Below are 22,004 nucleotides of genomic sequence, written 5' to 3'. Positions count from 1 at the left end.
GATTTGAGAGCAGATTCGTGAACGTTGTTTTCGGATTATTTCGATTATTACTTACTTACGTTATTAAATTACCAGAATCAATGTGATGGAATCTGAAAAAAGTATGTGTTGCATAGATATAATGTAGTGGATGAGGACCTTTCATGACAATTTTTCGGATATTTATTTATTTTCGTCTATTTTAAATGTATATAATATCAAGCAGAAGCTTAATAAATAATAGTGTCACGTGGGGACAGAGCCGCGATGTGGACGATTCTCGAGACACCGTATTGATTCTCGGTACTCTGACGCCATCGTGTGGTCATTTTGCAACACGTCTGCTTTTGATTTTTTTCACGAATATGCCTTGTAAGTAAGTAATAATTGTAGAGTTGTTATGAACATAAATCAAGTTCGCTGAATGTTAACTTGTTAAATATATATATATATATATATATATATATATATATATATATATATATATATATATATATATCATTATTATTATTATATATTATGGCTGATATTGTTGTTATTATTATTATTATTATTATAATGAATGTTGTGCTTACATATTTGTATGTACTGTATGTTAAATCTATTCTATATAATATATATTTTTCTATCTATTTTTCTACTTTAGGCTTCCTGCTGTAACAACTCAAATTTCCCCACTGTTTATAAATACAAGTAAATATGTGACATTTAACTTTTTATACTTGCATTTCTCTTCTTCTCTCTGAGGCTTGGTTTGAAACTCCTTATATCATATTTCCACACCATCATGTGAGAACAGGTTAGTAGGTAATATCATTATGTCCTTATGTGTGTTTTGAAAGGCGCCTTATAAATAAAATGAATTTTATTACTATTTTGTTCTAACACAAATATAGTTTAACTCAGAATTAGACTCACCAGTTGAAACTATTTATTATTTACGATGTAAATAGCAGATAGGAAAGTTAAAAAAAAAGACTCAAATAACAAAAATTAAAAATAAATGAACTTTGGAGAACAATGTTTTCCATCCACATATTGTCACTCCAGTCCACTAGATGGTAGTAATGCGCCTTTATTTTGCTCACCAGCCGCTAATGAAACACCAGAATAAGACGACATCCATAGCAACCGATAGCAACCATGTAACAAAAATGGCGTCTAATCTTATATTAGTTTATTTTGGTTGTTTATTTTTCTCTATCAACGTTCAAATCGTGTCATGCTTGAATGATACCCTCTCGTTAGACGAAGAATATTTTGATAATGCTACAGTTGGTGCTTTGAACGTCACAGGATTCGAAGATGGTTCCGAGGTTCAAGTGGAGAACACTACTGGACCACCAACAGAACCAAGCGGTACCGCAGAGCCGAACACCCCCGAATATCTGCTTCCTGTGTCTGGACGACTACCCATCCCCGTTAATGATGGTAATTCAATATTATAGAATAGGATATAGTTTTGACACGTCTATAGTGTATCTTCTCACAGGCCAAATCTTTTTCAGTTTATCCGAATCTGTTCGATAAATATTACATATTGTTGAAGTTTTTAATTGACGACTGTTGTTTGTATTTATTTTTTGTGTTGCACATGTTGTTGATTCTTACAATTTTGATGAATATCCATCTCATGACTTGCCTATCAGGCCAATACATGTATTGTTAATGGGAAGTTGGAGGAACCATACCATGTACAAATGTTAAGGGCAGGGTAGATTTTTATCAATTCTGCAATATGTTTAACACATACAGAGGATTTAAATGAATCTACTCAAAGGTCATGAACCTACTTTCTTCCCTATTCCTCCTGAGGGATCAATAAAGTTCTATTTCCTTACCCACTTTATTCCCAATGCTTGTGAGAAATTCAGCAACTATTCATTTTGATGCTTAACTGCATTGAGCTGATGCCGTCCTTTGACTTTAAATGCAACTCAGCTGGTGTACTTAATGGATTAGCCAGTTAACAAACGCAAGTGTATTATATATTTTTATTATTTTCATTTTGTTTTCAGTTGGAAAGCTGTGTCCATGCGACAAACAGCAGGATGTTTGTGACACCAACTGCTGCTGTGACAGAGCATGCAAGGATGACCTCTCTCTCTTCACTTCATGCTCGGTGGACTCTGTAAGGTCAGTGTCTATTAACATTTTCCTCTTCAATAGAATGCTTTTTATTTCTGCATTTCTGGGCACTTAACAGAATAGTGGATAAAACATGAGGATAATATTACGGTTGTTTATTTAAAGTTTATTTTCCAAATGTTCTTATGACAAATTGAATTACTGTAAATCTATTCCATTTTAATAGATATTTGGTTATTTTACAACGTGCTGTGTTGTGTCTTTTCAGGGGAAGCAGACAACTGTGCAGGCAGGAGGTGGCGCTCTATTCCCTCAGAACCACAATAGATGGATACTCTGAGTTGCAGTCTGATGTTCAGACAGAAAATAACCAGGATGTCTTCTGTATTCATTCTAAGAACCGTGAGTCTATGAAAATAAACCTAAGCCTTCTACTGCTTTACAAACCTCAACTTCACCAGCTCCTCCCCTCTTGTGCACCACAACACATCCCCTGAGTCCAGGTTGTCTGGGCAAAATTACTTCACAATTTTCAGAGCTGCCCTCACTCCCGCCATGCACATCCTTTTAAACTATCTGAATCACAATTCGGTCTCTCTTTTTCTTTTAATGCCTTTCAAATATGTATCTCACATTCTCTCTACTTGTTCATCCTGTCCTTACTACAGCGATCCATACTCAAGGCATCCATAAAAATGACCCCAGCCTTGACTACATTCACTGAGAAAAATAGTTACAACTTTAGAATAATGGCAACAGGTTTTAAGCTAACTCAAAATATTAGCATACGAATGACTCCTCTTTCAGTTCCTCTTTCCGTTTTCCCCTTAACTTTGACCAAAATTGTTTCATTCTAATTACTATCCTATGCTGCCTGGCCCTATCTAACAGTCACCTATCCTATACACAAATGTTTACTGCAGCTATTTGAATGCTTTAAATAAAATCCCCCACAATCTTTCCCTCTGTGCTTCCTCGTCTGCCCTGTACCCTTCATCTACATGCTATCATTATTCTCTTTCTTTAAGAAATGATCATGATTTCCTGTCATTAACATCTTCTCGACTGAAATAATGTCTGTTCTTTACTTTATTCTCTAAATCTCTAACTGAATATCTCTTGTGTGCAGGTGTGGACAGTTTGTCACATCGTCCTCCTATCCTTCCAACTGACCGAAACTTTGACTCGATATTTGATCAGTTCTCTGGCTACCTGTTCGGCCAGCAGGACAGTCCCCTGGAGCCTTCGGCAGAGACAGAGGAGACATCAGGATATAAGGAAACTTTACCTTTTACCTTCCTCTGATTGGTGACGGAAGTAAAATGTATGACTCTTGGTTCTTTTTGCAGTTTGGGGACATAATACTGACAGTTAAAAACAACGGACAAAAAGGAGAGTTCCCGCTGCCTGCACCGGGAGTGTCTGCTGACTGCCTGGACAGCAGTCCTGCAGGTAGAACAATTTTTTTATACTTGAAATCCACAGTATGTTTAAAAAATAAATATTGTAGTTTCGGAGTGAGTCTGTCAGTTTACAATGACTGCTGCCATCTAGTGGTTAACTGTAAAAAAAAAAATGTATACAGTTCTGTTTAAAATATCATTAGGGTATAGTAAAAACGAATATTGCGATATTCAGTTGTATCAATATTTCCTCACACCCGAGTTAAATGTCTGTGCTGTAGATTAGTTTCAGTAACTGTTTATGTTGTGTCATGCCAGGCTTCCTGATGGAACAGATCAGTCAATGCTCACGTCGCTTCTCCCTGGAGCAGGACTGCATTTCCCTGCCAGCCCTTAGCATGGACACTTTTACGAACATCCAGCTGAGTGGCGTGAGTCCAACCTCTACTCGCTCTCTGTCATGCACACACTCATACTGTGTATTCTCACATTATGTAGAAGACACTATGTTTCTCTTTCTCGGTTTGTAATGCATCGTTGCCTCATTCTGAGCATGGGGCTCTCCACGCTCCAAGGGGCAGATTTACATGATAAAAGTACAATCTTTGGTACTTGAAGCTGACTTAAAATGAATTTATACTTGGCACAAATCATCATGTTGAACTCTGGAGAGATACTTTGACCTCTTGGTCTCGCTGTGCAGATTTTCAACCGAGAGTGATGAGGGTGTGATGAAGTTCTACTCTTCTAAATCTATTTCCATGGTGCTCAGTCTGGAAAGGGTGAATTCAGTTTCCTTTGTGTAAGAGTTCAGGGTCCCAAAAGTCCTGTTCAAGAGTAGCAGAGAGATAAATAAAGAAAGTTACTAGCCAAAATAATCTTACTAGGAGGAGGTCCCGAGCAGACCCAGGTAAGCTCAGATGGCCTGGAAGAAGTCAGTTATTCCTTTATGCACTTTTAAATATATATGCATGTTATAGCATACATTCAAGACATCTCAAAAACAATTTATATTCACAAAAAGCAGAGTTAATATCATACTTTATCCTACCTAAAATTAATTTTGGAAGTTAATTTAATGTGTTTTTACTTCTTGTTCTATTTATAACTCTTGATGCGTGTCTCGGGAAGAGATCTTGTTGTGTTTGCATAATAACAATAAGAATCTTGAATCTAAGAGTTCTTTCTTTCTCAACAGGGGAAATGGGAAGGTGCACCTGTGAGTATACCTGCTGTTTAAAATATATATACGTGAAATTGTATTCATTTATTTATTCATTCATTTAATCACGTTTATTAATAAATTGAAGGATTGTTCAGTGAATCCCTCAGGATTTCTCTTATAGTTAACCAATAATAATAACAGCTTAAAATAATAAAAAAAAACGTAAAAACATCAATTAAGACAGTTGTTTATGCGTTTGAATGTGTTTTTAGGTTGTTGATATAGAGGTTGTTGCAGTCATCATACAGTATCCAGATGGAATTCTGGATGAACTCAGTGTAGAAGAAATCCACAAACCCAGCCTTATCAACACAACAGTGTGTGCAAATGTTGTTAAACAGGTGAGTTGTAACACATCTGCAACGAAACAACTGAGATCTTGATTTCATTGTCTAATTTTGTTTCCTCAGGTTGTGTATGTGCTAACATACAATCCAGCAGGTGAAATTGTGAATGCATCAGTGTCGGTGAAGCTGGGCTTTGTCTCCGAAGATCAGATTCCTCTTCAGCAGGACTTCCATGTGAAATTTGTTCAGGTCGGCCATGATCTCTGTCGGATAACAAACATCGTTATAACACAATAACACAATTCCAAAAAAATGGAGGAAACTGTTTATTGTTACTTGTTATTTTAGACACCATGACATAACTTTAAGATGAAATTAATTTTCTGCTGGAATAATACTAATGGATACTGCCTTACTGAGAAGCATAAAAGCTTAAGCTCATAGCGACGCTGAATTTTTGTTGTTGTCAGGGTCCTATGCACTGTAAATACACAGCCAGCTCTAGTGAATTAACCTGAGCTGTTACTCAACGGGCAGCAAAATAAGATAATAGCTGGGAGCTGAATACCGCATTGCTGCAGTTCCAGTACCATGTGATGAGGCTGTCATATCAATAAAAGATAATGCAAAAGTGCTGAAAAATCATGCATTAAAAAGAGAATCTTATAAGAGTTTAGGGAACTGCTCTTAAAATAGATATTATCTATTTGAAAAAGGCCCAATCGAATATATAAATGTATTTCTAGCTCCCCTGGTGTCAAAAAACCTGCAATGTTGTACATTCTGTTTCGTCTCAGGCGATTTTCTGTTTCTACCCATTTTTCACAAATAATAGAAAGGCACGTGTTGTGCTTCTGGTTTTATATTCCTTCTCTCAGTAACTTGTATGAAAACACTGTCTCTGAACATCGTTAAATAATAGCTGTATTTTTCCACTACATCAAAACATAAATGGCGTAAATAAATAATATTAATATCCTAATGTTGATTCTTGTTGCTTTAAAACAATCTTGCTTTCTGTTTTAACAGGAAGATAATGAGAATGTTGAGGTCAACCAAAGTGGGAATCCAGGTTACCAGGATGGACTGCCTCTTGTGTCTGCAAGGTCGACAGCTGCATATCCTTAAACTGAACCATAAATCTGTATGCAGGGTAGTCTGATGAAGCTTCATGAAGCAGTGTCATTATTCTCAGAGTCCACTATATGGCACTCTCTGCATTCTTTCCTTTGTTTTGGAAAAAAAATATCACATCATTTTTAAACTGATGGCGCCGCCTACTGAACTCTAAACAACATGACACTGCTTCGTGAAGCTTCATCAGACCATCACTAACTCACATCCTCTAGAACAGGTCCTTAACTGGACTCCTCACAGGCCTCACAAGAAGTATCAAACCTGAAGACACTTTGTCTCTGATACAACCTGGTGGGGAACAAAGCTGTCTGCGGGGTCCACATCAGTACTCTCCTGTCCTGTTCGCCGTGGACTCCATCTCCGGTTGCACACTAAGGTGAGCATTTATCACCAACTGTCTTCGCCTTTAATGAAGATCATTGTCCTTTACCCGACAGTTTGGTGGATGTAGCCGACTGCACCATGCTGTTTGAGATCATGCTTGAGGCTCTGAGAGGACCCAACTACCCTCAGTTTGTCGCGTCATTCGGCAACTCTCCTTTGGAAAATACCCTGGACTGGGTGCCTATCAGAACCTCAAAGATTCCTGCGGTAACTAATGCAAACAACAGTGATGTTCAATACTACAGAAACTAAACACAGTTGCAAAATGCTTGGTGTGTTGCAGGAGAGTGAAGGATGCAGCATCCCACTGGCACGCCATATTGAAATTGAATGGACCAAGTTTGGCTCCTTGATGAATCCCCAGGCGCAGATTGTTAGCGTCAAAGAATTCATCTACACCAACACGAGCCGCTTGGTAAGACCGTGACGCACATTTTCTTCAGGAGTCTCACTCTATATTTAGAAGAACATTTTCTTAAAATATATCTTGAAGAGAGCAATGAGAAAGATGGATCAGGTACTTCAGGAGATCATTCAATAATCCTTCTCTTCTACCACACAGGATCTGCTCAGTGGAGGCAGTAACGTGCTGCCAATCGTGAGCTCCGTGAGCTTCGTACCAGTGTCGAGCCCTGCTAAGGCTGGCTACAGAGCCACGCCCACCATTGACGCTAAACTTCCTGTTGACTTTTTCTTCCCTTTTGTCTGATCCAATGACCAAAACTGTCAACAAAGTCTACCATTAACATCACATTTGATATTTTTTTTAATAAAAATGTTTTTTACATTTCTTCTCCATCAATACAACACATGACAGTCAAACACACATTTGTGAAAAATATTGTGAAATTTATGCTTTAACGGATTGTTTTACAAGGCTAAGATACTTTTTTTTTTTTTACAATATAAATCTTACAAAAGGGTTTGATTCATTTGATAAACTGTATTTACATAAACATCTTCAGATTCATGATTCAGAAATCAATGCCATTCTTCCTCAGCAGAGCTTCAAGCCTCTGGTTCGTTTGCTCCTGTGAAGGAAAAGGTTAATAGTTTTCAATGCTCATCAGAGGTCGGACCTTGAAATCATCATGATTTTTTGTCTGTTACCAGTTTGTCGGTCTGATCCTGAAGGTAGGTGACTCTTTGCACAAGATGGTCGTAACTCTCTTTTAGCTTGTGCAGCTGCTGGTTTGCTCGAGTTTTTATTGACACCAAGATGCCTGGAAAACATTCAAGATTATTAGGTTATGTTCTTGGCAACAGTAATACTGCAACAATCGGCAACTAGGGGTGTAAGAAGATATTGATTTTTTTTTTCAAGATACTGTATCGATAACAGCCCTGTATCGATTTTTTTTATTATTATTATTGGCTTTCAGATCATTTTATTGTTAATAATAGTCTTATGGTTTATATTTTAATAAATTGTGTGTAAAATAAAATATATTTAATTAACAAGTAACATTCACAACTTTCAGTCAATAGATGTCATTACGTCCATTCCGGTGACTAAGGACAAGAGGATACAACTGCTTTAAGATGATGTATGGCAAGATTTTGGTGTCAATACTAAAGCTAGTTACGACTTTGTCAAGAACCATGCAGTCTGTAAATTCTTCGATGCCAGAGTCTAGTATTCGGACAATACATCAATGTCTTTCTGTCTCAGTGGCAGGAAATTAACTTCAGCCCATAGAGATGCTCACGTTCACATCCTCTCACCAGCAACAACAACGATGAAAAACAAACGTGTTACTGACCGTTGATGATCCGGGCCACCCTCCACAGACGAAGCAGGATGAGGAGTCCCATGCCATCGAAGGCATCCTCATGGAAGAGGAAGACGACGTCCAGCACAAACGATACCACCACAACAATCCCGTCAAACACCTCAAACTTGTGGTCAAAGAACTCCAGCCGGTACGCAAACAGCTTCCCCACTAGTTCCACCATGAAGAAGGTGAGCAGGGCCAGACTCAGATAGTGGAACACCTGAGACGACAGGTCACATGACAGCACATTAGTGTTGAAAGATAAAGGTCAAAAGAAAAGGATCCATTTACGCAAACCACCATTTATTTTGTTTCCTGTTGCCATACCATCCTAGTACTTTATATTTATTATGTTCTAGTGAGTGTATATTAAAGTAATTGAGGGAATGAATCTGGATTTTGTTGTAATTTCAAGCCCCTAAGTGACTAATTTTTGGACTGGAACCAACTTTTTTGATATAATACAGTTGATGACACTAGTTGGGTAACTTTATGGTAGATTGAAGTATTGTTGGTTGTTTTTTTTTGAACTGCAGCGTAGTGTCAGTCCTTAGATTCAACCTCTTTAGGTTGGTACAAGTCACAGGGATTGATGAGTCCAACCATTAGTGTTTTCACCTGTAAAAAGTGAAATCCAAGAAAAACTTAAAAATAAACCCATTTCTATGAGGTACAGAATTTTCCTTATCCTGATACATTTTACCATTTATTTGTTGGATTCTATTGAGCAGTTTTAAGTGTATAGATAATAACTAATCTAGTTAGGAAATGTTGATCCTAAAATAAACTTATTTCAAGTAATTTATATATATGCATGGAAAGAGAATTCCACTAATATTAGGCACGATTAAGATAAGTAAGTATTTGTGCCTTAATGTTTTGGCCAAGCCTGTAGTCTGTGTCTGTCAGAATCTCTAACACGTAAAAAATGGTCGACACGATCTCTGACCTCAGGTACAATATGTCCGTGCTCCAACTTGATCACTGACAAGTCTATGAGCAGCTCCGCCAAAACAAAGAAGGCATCCAAGACGACCAAACACACCACCAGCACCTGCAGGACACAGTCAGAGTTACCAGCTGAAGTATCGGAGGTGATTGTCAAAGCGTCCAACCCAACTATGAGCTCACCTGGAAACGATCGGAGCTGTAGAGTCTCCGCAGAGATGCTCGGAAGGTAAGGGGCGCGGGTAATTCTGCTGATGCTGGTTTCAGATCATCGCTGGCCACATGAAGCTCTTCTTCCTCTTCCTCCCACTCCACCTGGTGCTTATCACCCACCGTGGTGAAGTGCCTCAGGTACCGGGCCATGATGGACAGAACCCTCCTTCCTCAGTCTGAGAAACAACAATCAAAGCTGGACATTAAGAACTGATTGAATGAATGAATTTATTTTCAACCACAGTATGAACTATGTAATTATTTGTACATACAACAAAACAAAACAAAGAAATACAAATCAAAATAAAACCAAATAAAAGAAACATCTGTCATGATGGGCTGAATATAACACTAGAACCCCTTTCAGTCCATTCAAGCATGTTTAAGGGAAAATAAAATATTTTAAACCGTTCCAAAACTGCTCCAATTTTACCACCAAGAGGCACAACAAAGGAACATGTACGGAATTGTGAAAAACAAAACTATCAGACACGTATATTAAATGACGAATTGTGTATTCATTATTATTCAAATGTTTTAGTTCAAGATCAAATATTAACATGAATTGAAAAAAAACAAACTGTGTAGCATTCTACTCAGAATTTTCCACATGAAAATCCTTTACGTCAGTCAAGTCTTTCAGAACTCATTCCTTGCAATCCATTTCATCAGCGGACATGAATATTTGCACATCAGACTTCTGCTTTACAGATGCAATGGGTTCTTGAGAAAGTCAACCCGACAGATGTCTCGACACAGGAAGAGAGTGTCATAAGAAAAAGAGGGGGATCCAGCCGAGTGAGTCAATAACTGCATTTACTAAACCACTTGTTTGATAATTTTTAATAACAACACAAAAAAATGTCTTTTAAATAATGCTGAGCCTTGCAACAAGGAACATTAACTAACCACTGCAGATTTAGATAACTACATTTTAACCTCGGTACTTTAGTTAGGGCTTTTTTTCAGTGCTCAGATTATTTTATTCAATAATAATATACAAGTTAATGAGTTGCCTCTGCAAGACAAAAAAAACAATTAACATTGAGCTGCCACCCAAAAACAAATTAGACAATAAGGACACATTTGTCAAAATGAGACAGAAAAACTGTTTAAAAACTAAAGATAAGAAAAGGAAAATGTGCTGAAACCTAGTGATGGTCTTAAATATATTTCCATATTTTAGAGGGAATGAAAACCCATAGCACGCTTTATGTTTCCTTTTGAGCTAAACACACACACACACACACACACACACACACACACACACACACACAAAATTGTAACATTTCCAAAAACTTAACAAAGCCCTTTAAAATGGTATCATTTAATATTATTAACATTTAATATTAATATTTGTTTTATGCTCATGGTAGATCAAATCTTTACATACTTTAGAGCGGATGAGAACACACATACACACATGAAAGAAAAAATACACAAAAACTCATTCTCGTTTTACATAAATACGTTTTGTTATCCTTATATAATACATTTAGAAACTGCTGATATACTTGTTCTGTTTATACTTTATATATACTGTATATATATCATTTTTTTCATACTTTTTTAATTTTGTGTTGCATTTACAATTCACAAACGTGTTTATTAATTTATCTAAAATACAGTGAATTTCTTCAATTACTTTGTCTTTTTCTCGTAATGGGGTTTGTGAGAAAAAAAAGTGCATAATGTTACTGTTTTCAAGTTAAGATTTAGACTTGACAGGTTTATACAAAAACGAGACTTCGACCGTTTGTTTTAGCGTCGATAGATCGGAAACTTAAGATAAGTTCATAAATCCAGGAGAAACTCACTGTTCTGGTGTGAAGCGTCGAGATTTCTAACGGAGCTCCTGCTTCAAGTTTTCACTGAACTCGTGATAAAAACATCCGTCTTGTTTCTGCAGACACAGCAGCTTTGACTACACACTGTCGAGCGGACACTCTTCCTGCGACACGGACTGTTGTTGGTTGAAGATTTACTGCACTAGAGTTTAAGTGCTTCTTACTTTGACTCCACCGTAAACTTCAGATGCTCCTGTCGTCTTAAACCGCGCCCTCTTTACGTCAACATCTTGGACGCGCTGACCAACTCAACGAAACAGTCTGTTTACACAAAACATATTTTCATTGTGCGTTTCATACTTTAGAATAAAGCATATTTATAAATACGGTTTTCCAGCCTAAAAATGCTTTTCTCGTAGGTTTAATGGTATAAACTTCAAAATTCTTAAATTCAGTCAATACTAATTTTCCTTTTTTTAAGTGAACCTAACGTGTTTATATAGCTTCAGATGTATTTTCTGTTATCCCATTAACGGGTATGTTGGAAGTATTCTGAATTTTAAAACGTATAAGTCAGACTTGTTTCCCCAGAACACCCGTATCTTTAAAACTAAAGTCAAATTTAAATACAAACGGTGAACTCTACTGACATAACATGGATACCAATTTAAATGGGTCCAGTGCAAGTCAGATTATATAATATATATAAAAATATAAACGTATCCACCCTCTCTCCATCAGGGGTCGCTACTGCTTCATGTATTAGACCACCTGTGGAGGCTGTAGATACGTCCCCTATTAAAGCAATAATGTAAGTAATATATATTTGCAGAGCGCTTTTCTAGACCAGGGTCTAAATGGGATTAAACAATCAAAACAATACCCAATTAAATATGTAAAAGGTCAAGACAAGACTGAGAACACAGGATTCTCAAAAAAATCAGGGCAAAGCCTGCAAGAAAAAAAAAATTGAGATGTTTCTTAGACTCCATCCAGCACAGAGGAAGATCTAAAGCTTAGCAACAGCCTGGAAGGATTTCTCTCCTCTGGTCCTGAACCGAGAAACCATCAGCAGATTGTGATCAATGTGCCCGGATATCAGTTTGATAGTTGCTCTTAAAGTTTGTCCTGAGAGTATTTGTAAACTGCAGTCTGGTACATTAAAGGTTTTGAAAATAAATCAATGGCCCGAGGCTCTGGTTAGTCTAATACAGAAAAATATTCAGCAGGTGCCGCAGACATTTTAAATGTGCCACTATCATAAAATGGGCACAGAAAAAAAAAAAAAAGGGTTATTGCAAATAAAGATTTAATCAACTGTAGAAAGCTTACATCTCAGGGCTGGTCTCACAATACAAATCCTGAATTATGTTGCAGAAAACTTGATGTAAACTTTAATCGGTAACATTTTACAAAAGTAGCATTCATAAATTACTCTAGTTTAAGTGCTGGGGGTTTCTTCATTAACATTTGAAATTAATGTGCGATTTAGACATAGATCCAGTCTAACAATGTTTGATGCATTTTGAAATGTGCTGGGCAAACGGGTCATAACTATAAGTTTACTCACAGAAACAAAAACCTTTCTGCATGAAATGCATGGTTTCACCCCATTAACATCTCAACAATAGACTGGTACACCCACCCATCAAGTACCAACAGATGTCCCATCATTGAAGTGAAGATACAAAATGCATCAAGTCGACTGGACAACAAGTTAAATATGAAAAAAGGAAACAGATTATAAAGGCAACTTTATTAGTCATTTATTCTTCCACATTAGGGTAAAGCTGTAGTCACAGTCATTGCAGATCCAGAATCACATCAATTGCCTGTAATGTGACGGTGTTTGTGGTGAACAGGATGGCGTTCCAACTACAGAGGCGGTCATCAGTAGCACACAAGCAGCTTCAAACCTGTAAGAACGAGAGGTGGTTCAAAATACAAGTCAAGCAGACAAAGCTTATAAGGTAAGGCAAGACTTTATTGATCCCTAAGGAGGTCTCCTTCGGGAAATTGTTTATTTTATGATGGTGTCTCAGATCTTTAGTCAGATTCTGGTAAACGGTATTTACTGAACCTGTGCCAAAAGTTCTGAAGAATTTTCTCCCAATACTAAAATTCCATAAACAGAGAATAGTCTCTTAATATGGGAGTACTGATTGGGTTTCGGTCATGATCAAGGTACTTACCCGATATAAACCGGTCATCTTTGCTTCATGGCCAGCATTACTTCAGTGGCGTTCACTGCTATAAAGAAACCATTTTCAATTAAACCAAACAACAAAGAGGCCTAAACAACAATCAGGTCATCTGCTCAGACTGAAATTATTCACCATGTTTTGTAACGTCACATCAATTGCCTGTAATGTGACAGTGTTTGAGGTGAACAGGAAAGCGTTCCAACTACAGAGGCGGTCATCTGTAGCACACAAGCAGCTTCAATCCTGTAAGAACAAGGGAGGTGGTTCAAAATACAAGTCAAGCAGACCAAGTGTCTCAGATCTTTAGTCAGATTCTGGTAAATAGTTACTGAACCTGTGCCAAAAGTTCTGAAGAATTTTCTCCCAATACTAAGATTCCATAAACAGAGAAGAGTCTCTTAATATGGCAGTACTGATTGGGTTTCGGTCACGATCAAGGTACACTTAAACTTACCCGTTATAAACAGTCATCTGTGCTTCATTGCCAGCATCACTTCAGTGGCATTCACTGCTATAAAGAAACCATTTTCAATTAAACCAACTAACAAAGAGGCCTAAACAACAATCAGTTCATCTGCTCAGACTGAAATTATTCACCATGTTTTTTGTAAGAATGATGTGTTAAGTTAGACATCACAGCAGGAGGAGTGTTTAACCACAGCAAAGTCAGTTTTTACCTTCAGTGAGCACTAGTGTTGGGAGAACCAGGTCTGGGTTTGCTGCCATTCTGAAAGCAAAGAAATGCAACGATTTGAGGAAATTGCAGTCAGATTTAATACATGGCATCCAATGTTAAACGAGTTTGTGAAGCCTCTGACTAGAACAGTACTGATGGGACACAGAACAGATCACTCTCTCAATAGGCCTCCATTCTACAGATGCAACATAAGCCCACTTTAAAACAAAGCAGGCTGAGCTGCAAACTGTAAAAACTTGCTCTTCCAGCTCTGTAACACTGTTCCAGGCATAGAAGCTGGACAGCTGACTTAGAACTGGATCATACTTAATTTAATAATTTAAACTCACCACTGCCTCGAAACTCCTGAAACTTTGATACACAACGACAAGGCCAACCAAGTGTTTAGGGTGGATTCCATCTTTGCCAGTGATCGTCGAGATGCTTGAATAAAAATATACACAAAATATTTTTATAGGTATAAGAGAAACGCATACATCATACAATGAGCACGTGGTGGTGAAATGTTAGCAAAGATCGCTAATTTGTGTCAAGTATGGAATGAAGACGTTACATATATTAATATAATTAATTAGAAAACGTGTTATAAAGCATAAATGTAGTTCTCACCGAAATCCAACACATATCAGAAAGTCCACGCAGTTGCACCCGCTTCATCTTTGCGTGGAAGGAATGAACGGAAGTGACGCGAATATTTATAGTTCAACGCCGCAAAGCATTTCGGGAAGTCACAATTAAAAATGAATAAACGAAAGAAAAATGTTTACTAAAATTACTTGACGCAAAAATTAATAAAACAAAATTGAGATATTTTATTTTTCAGCGTTAGAAAACTAGAAACAAATATTTGTCGCCTCGGCGCACGCATGCGTAGTGGTAAATCTCCTGCCTCCCGGTTTCTATGGCAAAACGACAGGGTCAAACCAAATGGCAACTCTTGAGGAGACGATCCAATATGGTTGCCCCGATTGTAAAATCCATAGGACGTTATGACTAAGAGAGATGACGCCGTTTATCAAAATATCTAGGTATATCTAGGAAACGATGAATTTTACAACATCTGAAAAATGTAGTGTACATTGTGTAGCAGTTATTAGTAGAAGATTAACTGCCCCATACTGACACCTGCCGGTCATTTGTCATACATCAGTCCCACCAATGACCGAATATCATTGACCATTTATAATACTGTACAGTGCTATCATCTACAAATGTAGATTTTGTTCATATGGACTGCTTGTATTTTGAAAAAAAATACAAACTGAATCACTTATGAAATGGAAGAAAAAAAAATATTATTATATATTATATTATATAAATATATATGATAATTATCAACATCAGTACAGAAAAGAGGTTTGAAGATTAGATTACAGTTTGAGGGCACATATAAGCTTATTTCAAAATGTTTCAACTTTACTGTGTCAGTGATGATTTATTTCCCTATTTGAGCAAGCTTTTCCATAACAGATTAAGATTATTTGTAGACCAATAAGCCTTAAAACAACTCAACTAGTCATTGCTAACAAAGTGTGAGGCTTTGTTAAAGCTGTTGTCACCGTGGCTAGAATCTTCAACACCACTGGTAAAGTGAGGGAGCTTAAACCTGAGCTGCAGCCACGTGAGTTCTACCCAACAGAGGGAGTAATGGCAGCACCTATTGATTTCTCCTGTCTGGTAGATTCAGAAAGTGTCCAGTTTTGAGCTCCCCGGTGAGTTAAACAAACCTCTGTTATCTCTTTACAAAACTAAAAACAGACTTTTACAATTATTGTGGATATATATTTTTTTAAAACACCTTGTTAAACCTTATATTACGAGGTGATTGATTGTTGTTACAGCAACATTTCAGCAAGTGACGCTTGTCTAGTCTATAAACTATTTTGAACTACAGTCCTAGATTCAGAGATCAATCACCAGTCAGGGTTCATATTGTATTTTTAATTCATGCTGTTTTCCAACCAGGCCTCCAACCTGACCTGAGAAAACATTGATAAAGTAAAAAATTGACAGCTCCTTGTATTCTTTATATGCTTCAATAATTCAGAACTCCAGTCCGACCCAGGCAGACATCCAATTGGTCAGGATGGCAGTCGTCTCAGGCAATCTGCAGTTATTCACAGCATTAAAGTGGAAGTGAAATTTCCTGATTTGGCTCTCCTGGACACAAGAAAAGACAGACACTTGCATGGTAAAAAAAATTACCTACAGGAACTCATTCAAGATTTCAACATCACTGCAATGTAAATCTCATGTCATATGTCAGGGTCATATTGTCTACCTTTTTCATCTATTACCGACTTAATTAACTCCACAGAATGTGCAACAAGAGATGTTAATAACAAGTTTTATATCACTGTCATCCTAGTACTACAGTTACATGTACATACAACAGTATCAATGAGTATCCGCATGTAATGTCAGAACTAATTGTAAACAAAGAAAACATTTATTATATTGGTTAGATTATTCTAATGAGTAGAATAATGTTAATAATAACAAGCAGGATTTATACCAGAAACCATTATAATAATGGGATTCATGAAGCCGTTTCATATTTTTAGAGGTCAATAGGTATCGCCTCAATTAAAAAATGAAGTGAGGTTTGGACTCAGCCTGAGAACAAACCTGATAACATTTGTGGAGATGATACTCTTGACTGGAGTGCTCTTAGGTCCCGGAGCTGGATGAAAGACTGGAGTGTTTTCTTTGGGTCCTCTGACGGTGTAGGGATTAGAAGAATAGGATGGATAAGGATCAAACGCTCCGGCCTTCATACCTCCTGCCTGGTATTGTTAAAAATACTGAATTAGAAAACGACTTCAGATGTATTTTTTTTACTATAGACAGAGGCAGTCTGAATTGTAGTCACTGTTCCTGAGATGATTCAATCCAATCCAATTCTGACATGTAATATACTTCCAATCAAAATGTTACCGACAAGAAAAAGTAATTTCCATGGTCTCACTAACCTCTTCCCACACCTGAATATTTGCTTTGTAGCAGTGACTACTTGACCTCCTTATATCTACCCCAGGCAGCCAAAACAGTCTGGCTGCAGACCTGTTTTTTTTGGCCCCTCTGCCTCATGCCAGTACGAATATCACGGAGATGTAGCGACTTCAGAGAGGCATGCAGCTGTCTACAAAGAAGTGGTTTGAGAAAGCAGGTGTAGGGGCCTGTAGCCAAACCCCTCTCAGAAGATTCCTTGCGACAACAGCTCAGACTAACCACCTTTATTAAATTTGGTTGTAACTCTGCTTGTAGTGGGATTTATTCGGCAGTGGATCAAGTTTACCACAAGGTGGCAGCACAGCATCTCTCTCTCTCTCATACATGTTAAATATCCACACACTCTAATTTCCTTTAAAGTCAAATCAATGTGTGATTTGAAGTATAACTGAGAGAACTCACCCGTTTCCCTGGAGTGGAAGGTTTAAATGGAACGGGGGACACTTTCTCTACCTTTGGCAGGGGATTCGAGTGGCTCTTTTGGGACGCCGAGCTGTTCTTGTCACTGTGGAATGGGTTTTTTTGGAAATAGCCTTCTGAGTGGTTGATCTTAAAGGGCTCACCCTTTACTTTAAGGTGATCATCAGCTGCCTCTTTCTGTAACACAAAACATCCCAGTCATATATAATATTAGCTTATATAGACTAGTATTGATTGATATAACAGAACACTAAAAACAGGTCATTTTCCAACTATTATGGTTTATTAGCCTCTCTGTTTTAATGACAAAACATGAGACATTTTAGCTCCAAGTCTGAACACAAATAAATACACTTAAGGTTCAGTGAATACAGCGTATGAGCTTAATGCTATACTTGTTATACTACTTCATGAAAGGGATTTACCTTCAATATTTCCCTGGCTCTGTCATATGGGTCAGCTGCATATAACTCCATCTTGGACAGGGTCACATTAGGGTAGCTGTGCGAGACAACACACACTGTCATCCAGTGAAACATGTTCTTTCAAAACTCAAAAGTGGAAAGTGGTCTGACACTCTCTGCCCCCCTGTGGGTTCAATTTGGACCTTTGGGAATCATAGCCTCTAAGAACTACTGATGTCAGGAATCTGATTCTGCACCGTCGAGAACAAAGACTAGTCCAGTGTACCTACAACACCAGGTCCTAATATAGTTTTAACGTACAATATGAACAACCAACTTAATGTACTAGAGTTGTAATTTAACTCACAGTTGCTAACCTGACAAATCTAGTTGCCTAAAATGAATGAGAGAACCCTGGCAACAAGATTATACTTATATCATACCTGGTCAAAGTGGCCCGGGGGTCGGATGTGGCCCTTTGACTGTACTTATATGGCCTTTACGAGGTCATAGATCAAATAGTAACTAACAATTGTATTTAGTATTTATTCCTTTTTAAGCATTACTAAGTTTTAAATGTGAATTGTTTGAAATAATTATTCATTCAGATTCAAAATGATATATAGATAAATCATTTTCTGTAAATCACACCTGTAACCACTGCCTTTTTTAGATGGGGATGTTACAATGTTGCGTCCAGGTAACTGACGAGGCTTCCTCGGTAGTGTCAGAGGACTCATGGCTTCCACTGGTCCTGAGAGAGTCCCGTAGTAGCTTCCAGATCCACAGCTGGAGGATGCAATAGAAGTGTTAATGATCGCTCGGTTGGCACAGATGATTAGCTTGTCTGTTTGTGTGTGTTTGTGTGTGTGTGCATCCTAACAGCTTTGTAGCACCACCACTTGGCAGAAAAGCCTTTCCGAGGTTCCTCTTGGACATCTGCAGCTGGTTCTGTCGGGCCAGTTTCAGTCTGTCACTCAGAGCCTCCTTCTCGAACAAGCGTTTGTACGAGTTGTCAAAAAAGCCACCCTGGAGAGCACAGGACCTCTTTGGGACTCCAGTCTGGATTTGCCTGCCCTGATAGGCCGACGTGTTGAATGGACCTGGGATCAGTGAGAGGAGAGGATGGAGTGATGTCGAGGATGATGTCAGGTGATGAGCAAGAGCTTACGGTTATTATGTGATGTGTACTTGTCCCCAATAGAGATGTAGCTCATCTCCTGGAAGATCCCCAGACGCTGCATGTCGTTCTTCTGCTTCGCTGAGGCCATATGTCCAAACTTTTCTCTTTCCTCTCAGAATTATTTACTGTATATTTTGCTCTGCCTTTCTCTGTGTATCTAACTCTATATCTCTCTGCCAATAGACTTCCTGATCACATGTATGTTTACTGGTAACCTTGGCTATGAGTTGTTAGGCTATCATGTGTTGTCTTTTCAGGAAGTGGGGCCTTCAAAATAAAGGTTGTTGCAACATAAGAGCAGATTGTGTTTCAACATTTATTGCAGAGAAAGTTACACACCAATATAAATGCTGATAACATTAAAAGGATACATAATTATAAGAAAGACCTTTAATGAAGTTGAATTCCTCAACAAAGATGATTCGTGTAAGAATGAGCTAATAATAATTAAAAAAAATATATAGCAAAAATGAAATCAATCATGCATTTTAAATGTATTATGTAAGTGATCATTACCAGACAATATACTGCATTTTATTACGTGTAAATAAAATAATTGGGCCACTAGGGGGTAGTCCAGACTAGGTGGCAGACAGGAACGCTGGAACGCGTTGAAGGACAATATGGTCCTCATCCTCCACTGCTGCTTAACCTCAACAGGGTCATGGGAGGCTGAAAAGAATCCCAGCTCAGTAAAGGCAGAGATCACATGCAGAGGGATTAAATATCATGAATTGAAGTGTTCTACACATGTGTTTTTGAGTCACAATGTCATAGCTGTGTAGTGGTTTTACTGTTGTGTGTTTTTTTGCTGATGACATAGTTGGATCACAGTTTATGTTATTCCACAAATCACATCACTTTTATTTTCTGTTATATATTAGAAGTTCTTCCTGTTGAAATGCTAAGAAATCCAAAATGACACGAGTAAACAAACTGAGCTTCTGGATCCAAACAGTTTACATCATTTAAATAACGCACTGTGTAAACTCTCACTGCTGTGCAGGTGCCTGGAGCTGTAATGATGTTAATAACTTTGTAAAACCGAAAAACCCTTTTTTAGATGGTTAGTGTTTTCTAGGAAAAACATTAAAGGATTTACACTCATTAAAATTGACAAATGTCAAAACTTGTTGGTGGCAACATCATCTTTCTTCAGTGAACGTGTAAACTTGCAAGTTTCTAAAAAAAAACAGTGATGTGACAAGATGCTCGACTTGCTGCCGGATAAACATCTTAAAAGAATTAATGATGCTGCAGCTGGATCTAACTTCTCCTAATTTTCTACTGGTCATAAAGCTCAATTTGAAAAAGAGAATATAGAGGCTCTCCTCGAAGTAATTCTAAGACATACATCAATAAACCATTTATTTGTAAATATTAAGATACAAAATCCAACATTATGGGATAAAATGACCTAAGAAGCAAAGAGGGCGATAATGTTCCACCATCTTATTTCTGATGCAGTCACTAGAAGCCCAAATGTCAATAAATAAAATGAACAAAGGGGGTTCTAAACAATCAATTCCTGCATCCCCCCCAGGAGAATGTGGTCAATTGATATTTCACTCGCCCATCAGATTATCAGACCTCGCAGTGGTATATTGACAGGTTTTACACTAACCGCCGATGACACCTCCAAATAAGAGGCAGCGTTGTCTCAAGGGGGGACTTGGTGTTCCCAGTAAGTATGAAGCCGATCTGACCTTTAGATTGAGGTTGATATGGCTACTTGACAGGTTGTTTGATGGTCACAAAGAGGGTGTTTTTCAAATGAAGATCAAGTCATGGCTCACGGGGAACTCTGAAGCGAACATCAGAGAAATTGCTTTTTGTTATGATCATCATTAGTTTGAGGGCCATTTTCTGATCTGAAGCTCCAGAGCATGAATCTTGAATAATGTGCACAAGAATGTTCCTCAAATGATGTATCCACATCTATGAAGGTAACGTTATTTTAGTGCTCAATTTCTTTAAAATCATTGACATTTACACTGTCTACTGCAAACTTCTAAACATGGCGACCAATCATGAGAACAGCACTTAACTTTATCTTATCAATGATATAAGGTGGGGGGACTCGGTAATTTCTAACATGGTGTGACTCACCTGTGGGCGCTCTTCAACGGCCAGATAATGCAGATTCTTGCCCCCTGCTGAGATGATGCTTGGCTGCATCCCCCAATTTCCGCCTCCTCCTATTCTCGCTTCCGCATCATCCCACTGGGACTACAGCCTCTCTTGCACTAAAGAATCATATTTTTATTTTTATTTTTAAATCTTCTAGTTTTTCAGTAACCATTAAATTTGATTTTTATAAAATAAAATCCCCTATTCAGAGTACATGTTACAATGGACATATTAGTGGGACTAGTGATGTCAACAATACATTTTCACTGAGATACAGAACAAACTATCCTGAGCAAAAATACCTTATTGAATGAGAACAAAAAGTGGTCACCTTCAGTCTATGTGAACGGCTACCCTGTATAGAAGATCCAAACGTGTGGTCTTTTGGGCCAAATCTGGCCCACCAAGTCATTTTATGAAGCCAGCCAGATAGCTGGCTCAAAAACAGAGTAGCTATTCGTCTTGTCATAGTTATCTATAGATAGTAATGGTCTGAGCCCACTAGATGGTTGTCTCTGAACTATATTTCTATGTTTTGAACGACTGTTCTAATAAAACATAACATAATTTTTAAACTGATGGCGCCCCCTACTGACCTCTAAATAACATGACACTGCTTCATGAAGCTTCATCACCCTATCAATATTTATAGAGATACCAATGTTTAACATAAGATCAGGAAAAATCTCGTTTTGAGAACCAGAGTTCACCGCGGACCTCCGCCCCAA

At 37.8% G+C, this 22,004-nt stretch overlaps 3 protein-coding genes, 1 long non-coding RNA gene and 2 other non-coding genes across 7 annotated transcripts; 1 reads left to right on the top strand and 5 right to left on the bottom strand.

Annotated features, from left to right (window-relative positions):
- Positions 1–1,116: 1,116 nt before the first annotated feature.
- tctn1 (tectonic family member 1) lies at positions 1,117–7,290 on the top strand. Its single transcript, XM_087799517.1, has 14 exons — positions 1,117–1,410; positions 1,998–2,115; positions 2,336–2,469; positions 3,197–3,345; positions 3,417–3,519; positions 3,789–3,901; positions 4,669–4,689; positions 4,908–5,036; positions 5,106–5,231; positions 6,012–6,101; positions 6,359–6,495; positions 6,557–6,710; positions 6,787–6,918; positions 7,066–7,290. The coding sequence occupies exons 1-14, from the start codon at positions 1,134–1,136 to the stop codon at positions 7,210–7,212; spliced, it is 1,830 nt and encodes a 609-aa protein (XP_087655643.1). The 5' UTR covers positions 1,117–1,133; the 3' UTR covers positions 7,213–7,290.
- On the bottom strand, positions 7,252–11,472 carry hvcn1 (hydrogen voltage-gated channel 1). The gene is made up of 6 exons (XM_087799518.1): positions 11,257–11,472; positions 9,410–9,615; positions 9,228–9,332; positions 8,267–8,498; positions 7,614–7,726; positions 7,252–7,534 (listed from the first exon to the last, which is right to left on the bottom strand). Exons 2-6 carry the CDS (start codon positions 9,587–9,589, stop codon positions 7,478–7,480), a joined length of 687 nt encoding a protein of 228 aa, XP_087655644.1. The 5' UTR covers positions 9,590–9,615; positions 11,257–11,472; the 3' UTR covers positions 7,252–7,477.
- Positions 11,473–12,967: 1,495 nt separating this feature from the next.
- On the bottom strand, positions 12,968–14,791 carry LOC148071588 (uncharacterized). 2 transcript variants are annotated; one of them, XR_015712833.1, is made up of 7 exons: positions 14,737–14,791; positions 14,457–14,550; positions 14,108–14,157; positions 13,885–13,941; positions 13,563–13,673; positions 13,419–13,476; positions 12,968–13,142 (listed from the first exon to the last, which is right to left on the bottom strand). It is a non-coding gene; the product is annotated as an uncharacterized LOC148071588 (long non-coding RNA). The 2 variants fall into 2 exon arrangements; XR_015712832.1 differs by having other exon boundaries at positions 13,563–13,941.
- On the bottom strand, positions 14,004–14,072 carry LOC148071590 (small nucleolar RNA SNORD63). Its single transcript, XR_015712881.1, has one exon. It is a non-coding gene; the product is annotated as a small nucleolar RNA SNORD63 (small nucleolar RNA).
- LOC148071589 (small nucleolar RNA SNORA74) lies at positions 14,232–14,427 on the bottom strand. The gene has a single exon (XR_015712889.1). It is a non-coding gene; the product is annotated as a small nucleolar RNA SNORA74 (small nucleolar RNA).
- A 1,379-nt stretch (positions 14,792–16,170) lies between the features above and the next one.
- On the bottom strand, positions 16,171–19,234 carry cfap96 (cilia and flagella associated protein 96). Its single transcript, XM_087799738.1, has 7 exons — positions 19,135–19,234; positions 18,847–19,066; positions 18,615–18,752; positions 17,985–18,060; positions 17,542–17,736; positions 16,756–16,913; positions 16,171–16,234 (listed from the first exon to the last, which is right to left on the bottom strand). The coding sequence occupies exons 1-7, from the start codon at positions 19,232–19,234 to the stop codon at positions 16,171–16,173; spliced, it is 951 nt and encodes a 316-aa protein (XP_087655864.1).
- Between the last annotated feature and the right edge of the window lie 2,770 nt (positions 19,235–22,004).

This window comes from Callionymus lyra, chromosome 9, assembly GCF_982586985.1.
Source record: "Callionymus lyra chromosome 9, fCalLyr1.hap1.1, whole genome shotgun sequence".
NCBI lineage: Eukaryota > Metazoa > Chordata > Actinopteri > Syngnathiformes > Callionymidae > Callionymus > Callionymus lyra.
Note: the sequence above shows the minus strand (reverse complement) of the source record. Positions and strands in the feature narration are given on the sequence as shown.